The sequence below is a fragment of the Aquarana catesbeiana genome, linkage group LG09, assembly GCF_042186555.1.
Source record: "Aquarana catesbeiana isolate 2022-GZ linkage group LG09, ASM4218655v1, whole genome shotgun sequence".
NCBI lineage: Eukaryota > Metazoa > Chordata > Amphibia > Anura > Ranidae > Aquarana > Aquarana catesbeiana.
The window spans coordinates 258,657,444-258,671,484 of NC_133332.1; the positions used below are offsets into that span (position 1 = coordinate 258,657,444).

A 14,041-nucleotide genomic window follows, 5' to 3' on the forward strand; every position below is an offset into this window, starting at 1 on the left:
GCTCTGATCGCTGTATAAATGTCACATGTCCCCCAAAAAAGTGTCAAAAGTGTCTGATCTGTCCGCCGCAATGTCGCAGTCACGATAAAAATCAGAGAGAAGGCGATTCCCTTCACCGTAAGAACAATCATAGCGGCAGTTCAGCCGCTTGATCATTCTTACAGGCAGCGGGAGGTACGATCGGCGAGAGGGAGAAGGAAATCGGTTCATGCCAGAAGTTTACCATAGATAATCCGATGGACCAGATGGCCCCTGGACGTCTCTATGATCTTTCGGAGACCGGGCGCGCTGTTATGACGTCAAGCTCGGCCTCTGCATTAGAAAAAATGCCGCCACCTCAGCTGGGAAGCCAGGATTGTTTTTACATTTTTTTATTTTTTCAGACTTCCCAGCCTAGAGATGAGATGTAGGGACTTCTTGACCCCAGATCTCACTGTAAAGAGGACCTGTCACGCACTATTCCTATTGTAAGCTCTAACGAGCAGGGCCCTCTGATCCCTCCTGTATTGATTTGTATTGTAAGTGTACTGTCTGCCCTCATGTTGTAAAGCGCTGCGCAAACTGTTGGTGCTATATAAATCCTGTATAATAATAATAATTACAAGGGATGTTTACATTCCTTGTAATAGGAATAAAAGTGATCCAAAAAAAAAGTAAAAAGAAAGAAAGTGACAAAATAGAAAAGTAAAATAAACAATAAAAAAAAAAATGTAAGCACCCCGCGTGCTCGCGAGCAGAAACGAACGCATACGTAGGTCGCGCCCACATATTTAAACAACGTTCAAACCACACATGTGAGGTATCGCCACGAATGCTAGAGCAAGATCAATAATTCTAGCACTAGACCTCCTCTGTAACTCTAAAGAGATAACCTGTAAAAAAATGTAAAGCGTCGCCTATGGAGATTTTTAAGTACCGAAGTTTGTCGCCATTCCACGAGTGTGCACAATTTCAAAGCGTGACATGTTAGGTATCTATTTGCTCAGCGTAACACCATCTGTCACATTATGCAAAAAAATTGGGCTAACTTTGCTGTTTTGTTTTTTAATGCATGAAACCACGTTTGAGAAATTACTGCGCAAATACTGTGCGAGATAAAAACTTGCAACAACCCCCATTTTATTCCCTAGGGTCTCTGCTAGAAAAAAAAAAAAACGTATATAATGTTTGGGGGTTCAGAGTGATTTTCTAGCAAAAAAAAAAGATTTTTACATGTAGGAGCGAAGTGTCAGAAATTGAATTGGCCTGGGTAGCAAGTGGTTAAAGATCAGTAAGCTTCAATATAATACATTTTTTGTTTTCGGGTTTCATGCCACTTTAAGTAAAACATTGCATTCGCGTCAAATGCGATTTTTAGTTCCGATAAAGCTCTTACTTCATCCCTTCGCAGTGGAACACAACATGTCAAAATGATTAAGAAACTCTTTCCTGGATCAGGAAATTCTGATGCAAGTCGTTAGCAAGATTTTTACAGCCCTGCCTTTAGTATTTGGCTCTGAGCGGGGAGCGGGTTTTGTGTGAACTTTTATTCAGCTCTGCAAAAAAATAAATATGTACTGGTGCGTAGACTTCTAAAAGTTATGTGATTGAAGTCAGAGAAGTCAGCTGGAAGATTTAGCAGGGAAGATGTTGCTGCATCACTTGTAGAAGGGGAAGTGGTGGTGGTGGTGGTGGGGGGGGGGGATGTGGAGCAAAGGGGGAGGGATGGCTAGAAAAAAAGCCTTTTATTTAAGTCAGCTGACTTAAAGAATCAACAGACATGGCCGTAAGCTGGAGAGAGACGCAACGAGAGAGGTAAGAACGAAAGAGAGATGGAAAGAGAGAGCGGGTGACAACCGGGGACAATTCGAAGGATAGAGAGAGAGGATGAGAGGGTATAACGTGAGACAGAGGGTGAGATACCAAATGAGAAGTAGAAGGACGGAGATAGAAATAAAGTGAGAACAAAAGAAAGAACAAGAACAGAAAAAAAAAGAAAAAAAAAAGAGAAAAGTGAGATTGAGAAAGAGAGGGGGACAAAGAGAGAAGTTTGTTGGGTAAGCAGTCATCTAGGTCAAGGATCTAAAAGATTTATGCAAAGTAGATCCAGGTGACACCAGGTTAAGAGCTAAAACTCTAGGAAAATGGACCTTGTAGTGGGACCCCCCTGGCACTGTAAGGGTTAAATTGGCCAATGATTGTGTTTTAAAAAAAACAGAAAGGATCCTCCATCCACGCAAGCAAGGTGGATGAAGGAATCCCACCGCTGCTTCTGACTGTGGGACAATCTGTGGGATTTTGGTCCATCTATGGCCACCTTTAACTGCTCGTAAAAGAAGAACTTCAAGTTCAAAAATAGTAGTCAACAGCTAGAAATACTATAGCCGATTACTTTTAAAAATCAGGTACAATAAAACAGAATTTAGCCCTGGGACTTTGAATGAGATGGACATTGGTGTCCAACCTGTAACTAAGCCAGGAGTGTGACCGCCGTCCTGAGCGCCTTAGAGAAGAGGTTTCATGGGACCGACTGCACAGATTACGGGAGCCTGCCGGAGTGGGAACCAAGGTAAGTTTACTGCACCCCTAGACATAAGGCAGAACTTCACTCAAAAAGTAACCACTGATTCTCTCCTGCCCACCAGCCTGTAACTAAGTTGGAGGGTGTTTTTTGAAGTGGGGGTGGCGAGTACTGTTTTTTATTGTTACCCGCTCCCACTTCTAGACGAGGAAGACTTCAGCCTCCTGGGAAACGTCACACATCCCAGGAGGCTGCAAGACCAATTTCTCTTCAGCACCCGATCTTTTGCATCCATGGTGGGATCCGGCTGTGATTCAACAGGATGACACATTTGGCTCCCAAATCCAAGATGGCAATTCCCTTGAAATGCGTTGGCTTCACTTGTATGATTTTATCTTCAATGAAGAATAAGTATAAAAATCATCAAGTGAGACTTTTTTTTTTGAGACACTGGGTGCTCCTCTCCAATCATCAGTCCAGCGCTGTCTTCCACTCAAACTTGAAATCCAAGTTGGCAGCACTGGGGAAGAACCAGCTGCAGGGAGACTGCAATGGAATCAATGGACTGGTAAGTCCCTGATTTTTAAAACCGCAATTAAAAATGAAAGGTCTGGTGCTGCCAGTGACACACCTTCATCCCTATAAACATATACAACAAAACAGAATTTAGCCCTGGAACTTTGAATAAGGTGGACATTGGTGGTCATTTGATGTAGAGTAAACACATTTTCTGAATTTATTGAAACGGTTAACAAGATGGTCATCATACACAAAGTGCATAGAAAAATGCAAAACAGATTAGTAGTAACTACATGGTATAATACATACAAAAAGGGACCCTCGTAGGAACTACGGTACCTGGGAAGAAAGCAGCTACTATGGCAACAGAGGGTCATAAATCGGGACTAGCAAAATCGGGAAAGCAATATTGTTGCAACTTCACATATACTAGATCAATAATTAAAACACTACAATTGTGGAAATAGACAAAAGACAAAAAAAGACGCACAACACATTACACAAAAACAAAAAGTCTGGAGGCCAAATACCATTCACATAGGGATTGTCATGCGGTAATTATCACTAAGCGGGTATAAAGAAAACAGTTGGTATTTCCTGACAATCAGTATGTGTGTGCCCCCCAGAGAAGTGGATTCACTCGTTGACCTAGCCAATGCTGTTCTAATGCAAACTAACTAGCACTAGATTCATTTCTGATGGAGGGTCGATGATTATGGAATCATGTAATAACGGTAATGTCCTTAAATGGTGACTTGTTGGAACACTTCCCAGGTAGTTCCTACCAGGGTCCTTTTTTGTATGCCTAGATTGGTTTGGCTACAGTGACAACACCCGACTGTGGTGGGTGGCCTAAGGGTAATTATAACCAATATACTTTTGTGGATACACCTTGACAGGACCCGTTACCCTCTTGCTGTGTTTATGTTGTAATACATGCTTGAAGATTACAATTATGTTGATACATGATGGTACAGAGGCATCTTTAAATCTCAACGAGTTTTGAGAGCTACTGCTCAGTTCTTCAGGAGAGAATGTGCATAAAACATGTAAATTGGCTGAGCTCTCCCTAGCCACCTGTGCATAGCTTTAGGGGTTGGACCATTAACGCCCATTCTGGGGTACAAATGGGTGGACAGTGGACGGGTATTCACATTACCTTATATACGGAGGACATATTTTTTGTTTGCAAACCTCACACAACCCATGCTAGAACCTGTGATTATGGACCTTGAGGGACATTTTTTCAGTTCACATATGTCACAACCACCCTCCACCGGTTCCCCAGTGGGGTTTTTTTGGGTTCTGCTCCTTCAGCTCTGGGGCCAGACATGCCTCGCCCCCACCGGATGGGAATGTTGCTATGCCATTCCGGCTCAGCCGATTAACATGTTTTATGCGCATCAACTCCTGAAGAAATGAGCGGGAGCTCACGAAAAGCATTGAGTTTTAAAGATGCCTCTGTACCATCATATATTAACATAATTGTAATCTTTAAGCATGTATTATACCATGTAGTTACTACTAATTGGTTTGGCATTTTTCTATGCACTTTGTGTATGATGACCATCTTATTAACCTTTCAATAAATTGAGAAAATAGGTTTACTCTACATCAAGTGGCCACCAATGTCCACCTCATTCAAAATCCCAGGGCTAAATTCTGTTTTGTTGTATATGTTTATAGGGATGGAGGTGGGTCACTGGCAGCACTAGACATTTCATTTTTAATTGCGTTTTTAAAAATCGGGGAGTTACCAGTCCATGGATTCCGATGCTGTCTTCCTGCAGCTGGTTCTTCCCCAGTGCCACCAACTTGGATTTCAGGTTTGGGTGGAAGACAGTGCTGGACTTGTGCCACTGCAGGCTGCCTAATGGCAGGTTTCTATTTTAAGGGTATAAAGGGAATCACATCCAATAGGTTATATCCCGATTGTAGGTGGTAGGTGACAGACTCTGTTGGGGTCTAGGGCTGCTACCTTTCTGAAAACGACAATAGGGCCATTATTGCAGGGAACACTTAGGTGTTTGGGGAGGAGCACCCAGTGTCAATAAAAAGTCTCACTTGATGATTTTTAGACTTCTTCATTGAAGATAAAATTATACAAGTGAATCCAACATGTTTGGAGGGACATGCCACCTTGGATTTGGGAGCCAACTGTGACATCCTGTTGAATTACAGCTGGCTCCCACCATGCATGCGAAAGATTGGGTGGTGAAGGGAAACTGGTCCTGCAGCCTCTTGGGATGTTTGACGTTTCCCAGGAGGCTGAAGTCTTCCTCATCTAGAAGTGGGAGCAGGTAACAAAAAACAGTACTTGCCACCCCCACTTCAAAAAAGACTCTCCAACTTAATTACAGGCTGGGGGGCAGAAGAGAATCAGTGGTTACTTTTTGAGTGAAGTTCTGCCTTACGTCTAGGGGTACAGTAAACTTACCTTAGTTCCCACTCCGTCAGGCTCCCATAATCTGTGCAGTTGGTCCAATAAAACCTCTTCTCTAAGGCGCTCTGGACAGCAGTCACACTCCTGGCTCCTCCACTTACAACTCAGGGTTAGTAGCCCTGCATTGTTCGTGATGACACCAAGGGTTCACCTGCAGCCCCGAGCGCCAGAGGGAGAAGAGGAGAGCACCGGAGCTGGTTGCAGTGAGGGTTAAGGTAAGTAATGCATAATCTTAGTCTCCCTCCTCATAGTCTTAACACTTAATAAGAGGGGCTCACTGCAAGGGTATATTTTGCTTAATTTCAGAGTTCAGATTTAAAAAAACACTATAACATGTAAAAATAATGGCTCTTTGGAGTAGTGACAGGTGCTAGAAAATTAGAAAAACAGTTTGAAAGGAAAGAGAGATGCAAGATACCATAGCTGACCTGTCCTCAAAATGCTGTTTGTCTGGCTGTCATGCCAATTCAGGTCAATGACTCAGTACTGGAACTAGAGATAGTCAAGCAACTAGCATTTTCAATTGAAACATGAACAACAGAAAGCCACATTTCCCCAGTACATAATTCAGTGCAAGCAACAATGGTGTTGTGAAAAGGGCAAAAACTCATAGGAACCCTCATCACAAGAGCAGTCAGATCATTGAAATTAGAATTGCTGCCCAGTTGTTGGTTACGTAACATTGTACATACACTATATGATACAATATTTGTGGATACTTAACTTGACTTTCACACTTATATGAGATTGTTGGACATCCCATTTGAAAACCATAGAAATTAATTATGGAGGTGTTCCCATCCTTTTTGTGGCTCTAACAGCCTCAACTCCAGAAAGGCTTTCCACAAGATGGTGTCTGTGGGAATTTCTGCTCACTCAGCCTGCCTGAGTTCACACTGCCCACAACTTCAAAGTCGCACAACTTTGAAGTCAGACCCCAGCGCGACTTCGGCGCGGCTTGCATGTGGCTTGACAGAAGTCATACTAAAGTCGGACCAAAAGTAGTGCAGGAACCTTACTCTAAGTCAGAGCGACTAGAGTTACACCAATTAGAACGGTTCCATTGCACAGAATGGGGTCCGACTTCTGATTCTACAAGTGCTCCAAAGTCAGAGTGATTGTCACATCAGTGTTAATTGGGCCTAAAGAGCATTTGTGAGATCAGGTACCAATGTTGAATGAGAAGACCTGGCTTGTAATCAACATTCAGATTAATCCCAAAAGTGTTCAGTAAGGTTGAGGTCAGGGCTCTCGAGATACAGGCCACTCAGGTTCCTCTACACCAGTGGTCCCCAAACTGCTGCCGGGTGACCAGATGAAGCCTATTGCTCACCTTTATCTGGCCCTTTGGGCACTTTTCTTCCCAGTGACACCAACGATGGGGCATAATTCCTGCTACTGACAACAACGGGGCACTATTCTTTAAACTGACACCAATGATGAGGATCTTTTCCTTCCACTGATACCAGTGATGGGGCACTATTCCTCCCACTGATACCAATGATGGGTCACTATTCCTTCCATTGATACCAATGATGGGTCACTATTCCTTCCATTGATACCAATGATGAGACACTATTCATCCCACTGATACCAATGATGGGTCATTATCCCTCCCTCTGATACCAATGATGGAGCACTATTCCTCCTATTGATACCAATGATGGGGCACTATTACTCTCACTGATACCAATGATGGGGCACTATTCCTTCCACTGATGGGGCACTATTCCTCCCACTAACACCAATGATTGGACACTATTTCTCCTACTGACTCTAATGATGGGGCACTATCCCTCCCATTGATACCAATGATGGGGCATTACTCCTCTTACTGACACCAATAATAGGACACTATTCCTCCCACTTACACTAATGATGGGACACTACTCCTCCCATAGATACCAATGAGGCGGCACTAGTCTTCCCATTCCCACTGATACCAAGGATCGGGCACCATTCCTCCCTCTAAAATCAAGAATGGGGCACTATTTCTCCCACTGAAACCAACAGTGCGTTATTCTTCTAAAGATACATTGTTTACTACCACTGATGCCAGGACAATTTCTATTTCCAATGGCCACAGTCCAGCCCCCTAAATTCTGAAGGACAGTTTACTGGCCCTGTGTTTAGAAAGTTTGGAGACCCCTGCTCTACACTAAACTCATAAAACTGTCTTTATGAACCTGGCTTTGTGCAAGCTGGAATGGAAAAGAGCCCTCCCCAAACTGTTACAAGGCTGAAAGAGCACAGTTGTCTAAAATGTCTTTGTATGCTGTAGTATCAACAGTACCCTTCATAGGAAACACCTAAAACCAATAATTTGGAAAGGTATTTGTGTACTTTTTGCCATATAGTAGATGCAGTGCTTAGGTGTTCACATACTCTAACTTTTTTGCTTTTTTTAAAAAAAAAGCTTGTTCAAAAAAAGAGGAAGGAGTAGACAGGAAGAATAGAAACAGTGAGTGGGTGAAACAGGAAGAAAAGAACACAGCGTTTGCTAAAACAGTCTTAATTCGCTCTACTTTGTGTTCAAGGCCTTTCTCATATTAGTGTACTGCAACTCTCCTCAAGGGCTGCTGTCTGATATATCCTTTCTTTGTGTTTGCAGGTGACATGTCACCTGGGGAGGACTTTGGATCCCTGTACGATTCTCCATGACCATGGACAGCTACAACAGGCAGGAGCAAATTGGCATTAGTGAAGATGAGGACCAAAACTTTGGAAGGTATATGGATGAGAATGGTGTCATTGGATTGGAGGAAAGAAGACAGAAACCCGATAACCATGAAGAAGGGGAAGATGATGAACAACAGCAAATGCTAGGCATGGATTTAGGAGACTTGCTTGGGCAAGATGAAGATGGTATTCTGTTCCCGGAATCCCCTTCAGAGGACAGATCAGGTGAACAGAGCTGGGAAGAGCAATTTAGTTTTTCCCAAATGCCAGAAGAACGAAACCAAGATTTTATTGACGGTCATGATACAGGTAAGTTACTCTCCTACATCAGGCAGGAAGTTTCATTTCATACCATATTACTGCTATATATAACAAAATAATAACAATGAAATGTCTTTTTTTTAACTGTTTAGATGATCTCAGCTTTGGAGGCCAACCTAGTAGGTCAATGACTTTGCCTTCTGCACTTGGACGAAGACCTCCAAGCAGGGACCAACAGCTTGATATGACTGAAGATGAGGTGGATCAAGGGAGTTCCCTAGGAGCATGGGATGGGGAAGAAGATGAAAACTGGAACACACAGCACTATAATGGAACTGAACATGAAAAACTTGAGGACTTTGATCAAACTTCAGCAGGAGAAGATCAGTGGGACAACTCACCAGGATCTCCTGGTGAAGATTACTCTAACATTCCAGGAAATCAGGGTGAAGAAGCTGATATCAATGACTTAATCTCACCATCCCCTGCTCCGCTTCGCAGCACATGGAACACTAGACTACTTGGCATGTTTGGTCCATCACCTGGTATAGAAGATGAGACTCTTCCAGAATCCTCACATACAGATAGTGGGGAGGGATCATCAGCCATTCCTCCTGGAAATCATGGAAAGATGTCAAGGGTTACGCAGGTGTCCAACCAGACTAAATCTTTACAAACTAAGTCTACCTTGTCACCTTCTTCTTTGACCAAAATGCAGAATGCACAGAATTCCAATGAGAAGAAAAGCAAAAACGCTATCTTTGCACAATATGGCAGAGGTCCACTCAACTACCCCTTGCCCGATTTGTCCAAAGTTGGTCCCCGGGTCCGATTTCCTCGTGATGAGCCGGGTTATCGTCCTCCTCAGCCGCGCAGGCCAGAAAACCAAAGCCAAAGTGCCCCTGTTCTCTTCAAATCACCAGCAGACATAGTAAGAGAGGTCCTGCTGAGCAGTGTTGAAAAGCCAGTCCAAGAACCAGCCATTCCACCCAATGTACCACAGGAATTCAAGACCCCGCAGCAAGCTACTGAACTTGTTCATCAGCTACAGGTGGTTATATGGAGATTTTACACTTTTTATTTTATTGGTAATGCATTGGTCTACCTAAAAATGGATGTATCTGGTGGATGTTAGTGGAGGAATCCGTCACTGGCATTCTTATATCTCTGTGGGCCCCACTGGCAGTGTCATCCACCAGTTCCTACCTACTTGGAACAGAATCTCACTCTCTTTCTTTGGCTGTAGGAAGTGTATTACTCATCTTGCTGGATAATTTAAGAGAAGGTAAACAATCCAGCAGGAAGAACGAGGCTGGCCCATGTTGACCAAGGCAGTAGGGTAGACCCTGGAATAATTTTTTTGGAGATGTTGTCATTGGAATCCTGTGTTATGGAGAACCACCACACAGAAGTGTAAATGGGCCCTGGAGTCATCAAATCTTAATACAAGCATTGAGGAAAAAAACAAACTGCTTATGTGATTAGCTACAGAGCTTACATATAGTCAATACCTTTAAATAGCAGACACAGCTAAGCAGGAGCGCAGGTCAATGGTAGAAGAGATCCTGCTAATTAGACACAGGATGGGGAGTGAAGGATTTCTAGATTAAGGCATCATTTACACTTGTGGGTGGGGGTGTCCTTAAGCCCGACCCCCCCCCCAATCTGCTCCCCTTTAGGCTGCAAGGACAGGATAGGAGTGCACACATGCCCCAGGAGTGATGCTTTAATGGGAGACAAGGGTATACACATGCCCCAGGCATTGTCGTTTGCATCACAGCATGGCAAAAATTATCCCCTCTGTTGCACTCAGCGGCAATACCACCTGCCGAACTTGACCCATTCACCTGTATGGGGCCGTGCTACAACAAAGGAGTTCAGGTTTTTAGGGGTAAAATAGGCGATGAGGAGGTGACATAATGCCTCTTCACCACCTGTCAAAACAACCCTCTGAAGAGCGATTGAGGTATTTCAGGAAAATCCCACATTATGGCCACTAGATGGAGCTGACAATCATTGGAAGTAAACATATTACACAAAATTCGTGTTTATTCGTGACAGCTATGTGACTACTTGAGGCAATTTGCACAGCAAATTTGTATAAATAGACACCTTAATCTGGAAGTAAATGTAAGGGCCTGTGTTGATCGATGTTGCTTTAGGTGGGTTTTGCACACCCATATGGGACTGCAGTCCCCACTTGAAGTTTAAAATGTAGGTCAAAAGGAGGTCAGCTGCAATACCAGTGCACTCATCAATGAATTCTGAATGATCACAGTAGTCTCTCAGACCCAAACAGATGCCATCAACACAAACCCAAAGAACGTCAGCTCAGATCCTGCAATTATCTCCTGGTCCCTATTTGTATCATTACATGGCAGGTTCAGGGCTGGACTGGGACAAAAATTTGGCCCTGGACTTCATCCAGACTGGCCCACTTTGACAGGTCTCTCCCATGCCGGCTTGCCACCCAAGCCCCCCCCCCCCACTAGCCATTAGCCGTTCTACATTATTTCTCTTATAGGCAGTACCAGTGGGGAAGCTAGACATTATTTCACCTGGGGCAAAGAATCAGTTTGGCGCCCCCCCCCCAATGGGACAAGATTAGGCAGGAAAGTGAGGCCGCCCTCCTTCCAGATCGTATGATGAGCTTCTCAGTGTTGACTCCTGAGCATCATGTCTGTATTCAGGCGTGCTGCATAACTAGCCAGGTAGAGGAGGTGAGCACTGCGGGGGGGGGGGACAGAGGACCGGAGGGAGGCAGCGGTCCACTGTCACTGAAATCGGCCCACTGAGCCATCGGCCCACCGGGAAACTCCCTGTAGTCCCAATGGCCAGTACATGCCTGGGCAGGTTTACAACCTAAATGCACAGACCGAGTCCACGAATTGGAGTTGAGCACCAGGAGACTATTAATATAAGGACCTTACAGCAGCAAAGAAGCCTTGACGCATTTCATGCTATGGCGTTTAGTTCTAAGGCTCAGCTTAGCACCATGGCGTGAAAAACACCTCAAGGCCTTTTACTACTGTAAGGGGCTTACTTGAGTCAAGTCTCCCTGTGCTCAACGCCAATTATGCAATTCTATGCATTTGTATTGACTACTACTGGGCAAAGCTGGTAAGTGCGAAGGATGGAGTGTGGACACAAGTGTAATTCCCTGGAGTGAGCATAGTTCATTCACAGATAACAGCTTTATCTATAATGTAATCTAATACAGCGTTCCTCAACCAGGATGCCATGTGGTGTCTTGTATTTTTGCACAGTGTCAGGTGTTTACACAGTAGGGCATTCCTCGGCTATTAGCACTGTGGAAACGCATGATGCCAATCTAGGGTGTGTGACATTTAGAGCAACCCCAGCATTTAGAAGGGGACAGAAGTCCACCTCCATTTATCCTGGTCCACCTCCAGCTCACTGCTATGCTGCGCTGTGGTAAAGCTTTGGAGGTAGGACTGTCCTGTATAAATGGGGGGTAGAGAATGTAGTCTTAGGATCTCTGATGTGAAAGGGAGGAAAACTGGGGGCTCTGATGTGAAGGAGGAGGGAAGCTGAAGAGTCTGATATAAAAGAGGGGGACACTGATGTGAAAGGTGTGTGGTGTGGGGGGGGGGCAACTGAGGATTCTGATGTAAAAGGGGGTGTGAGGTCTATGATATTCAAGAGGGGGGCTCTGATGTGAAAGGGGGACCTTGGAAGTGAAAGGGGTGGGAGAACTGCAGATTCTGATGTAAAGGGAGAGTGGCTCTAATGTGAAAGGGGTGTGTGGACTGATCTAAAAGGGGGGATGAGGACTCTTATGTTAAGGTGTTAAGGGGGAAGGGGGGCTCTGATATGAAAGGTGGGGCTAAGGACTCTGATGTAAAAAGGGGGGAGGTTAAGACTTTAATAAGGGTGGGGGGGGTGAGGTCTGATATGCAAGAGGGGGGCTCTGATGTGAAAGGGGGGCTCTGGAGTGAAAGGGGTGGGGGAACTGGGGATTCTGATATAAAAAAGGGGGGTGGCCCTGATGTGAAAGAAGGGGGCTGAGGACTCTGATGTATTAGAAGGGGTGAGGACTCTGATATGAAGGGGGGGTTGAGGACTATGATATGAAAGAGGGGGACTCTATTGTCAAGGGGGGGACTGAGGACTCGGATGTGAATGAGGGGCTCCGATATGGAAGGGGGGCTAAGGACTTTGATGTAAAAAGGGGGGGGTAAGGACTCTGATAGGAAAGGGGTGAGGGCTATGGTATGAAAGAGGGGGACTCTAATGTGAAGGGGAGGGGGGGCTGAGGACTGTGGTGTTAAGGGGGCAAGGCTCTGATGTGAAAAAGGGGAGCTGAAGACTCTGATGTAAAAGAATGGGGTGAGGACTTTGATATGAAGGGGGGGGGGACTTTGATCTGAAAGAGGGGAACTCTGATGTGAAGGGGGGCTCTGATATGAAAGAGGGGGCGAAGGACTCTGATGTAAAGAGGGGGGCTGAGGACTCTGATGTAAAAGAAGGGGTGGAAGCTCTGATATGAAGAGGGGGGGTGAAGACTATGATATAAAAAGAGGGAACATTGATGTAAAGGGGGTGGACTTAAGACTCTGATGTGAAGGGGGGCTATGATAGTCAAGAGGGGGCTCTGATGTAAAAAGGGGGGGGGCTGAGGACCCTGATGCGGAAAAAGAGGACTTCTGATATAACCGGGACCCCATTTTAGACTGGGGTGCCTCAAGATTTTGCATATTCTCAAAGGGTGTCATTAATGAAAAAAGCTGAGAAGTACGGGTCTAGTATACAAATATCTATTCTGAAACCATGAATAGTAATAGCAATAAGATGATATGACTGCGGTCTATTTCCTGCAGCTCTGTACTTCCCCTCGTATTGTCTTCCTGTTCTGTACTTCTATAGAATCTAATCTTTCTAACCTGTCCTCTCCTCCTTCTCCCGTCTCTAGGAGGATTACCACAAGCTGCTCACTAAGTATGCAGAGGCTGAAAATACCATTGACCGTCTGCGCCTGGAAGCTAAAGTAAGATACTACTATGAGGATGGATTGCCGGGATCGGTCTCAGCACATTCATGTTAAGGGCTTTTCTAATGTGAAAACTTACATTTGCCACCACATTCAGTGTAATATAGAATTTAGAAAGTTGTACAACTGACAAAGTCTGTGAACTCTACCAATCTGTCCCCCGTTATCCTAACATTGGAGTAAATACACCTTTGTCATTTTAGAGTATCACCTCTCAACCTGTCCCCCAATCCAGGGCCGGGCTCAGGCACAGGCAGGAGGAGTGCCCACCTTGGCCCAGCCAAGACAGAGCACATCGGCTATCATGGAGCTCCAATGATTACACATGGAAAGCCACTATCGGGGTTCGTTCACACTAGTGCTTTGCATTTGGATCACTCTTCAGAGAGCATTTGACAGGCCTTGAATTATATCGCCCCCTCCCTACCTGCTTGGACACGCACTAATGCTTTGCATGCAGCTGTGGGGTGGTTGCAGAGTTGCCCCATTAACTTGAAAGCCACAAGGAGTATATTTCCTGCAGCAGCAAAGCGTTGCCCCTGTGTACACCCCAGACTGATGCCTCTGCAGCTAAAGGGGGGAGCAGTTGGGGGGCATTAAAATGACAGCTCAATTGTTACCACCCCCC

General features: G+C 44.9%; 1 protein-coding gene across 2 annotated transcripts in view; it reads left to right on the forward strand.

The window, feature by feature from the left end:
• AKNA (AT-hook transcription factor) overlaps positions 1-14,041 on the forward strand; it is a 106,374-nt gene that overhangs the window by 12,449 nt on the left and 79,884 nt on the right. The window contains exons 1-4 of one of the 2 annotated variants that reach the window (XM_073600270.1): positions 1,684-1,794; positions 8,074-8,450; positions 8,555-9,453; positions 13,336-13,410. In XM_073600270.1, coding sequence (XP_073456371.1) covers positions 8,120-8,450; positions 8,555-9,453; positions 13,336-13,410 — 1,305 coding nt within the window. In that variant the 5' untranslated portion in view covers positions 1,684-1,794; positions 8,074-8,119. Of the gene's footprint in view, positions 1-1,683; positions 1,795-8,073; positions 8,451-8,554; positions 9,454-13,335; positions 13,411-14,041 lie in introns of those variants that run through there. The other variant, XM_073600271.1, reaches the window with a different exon arrangement.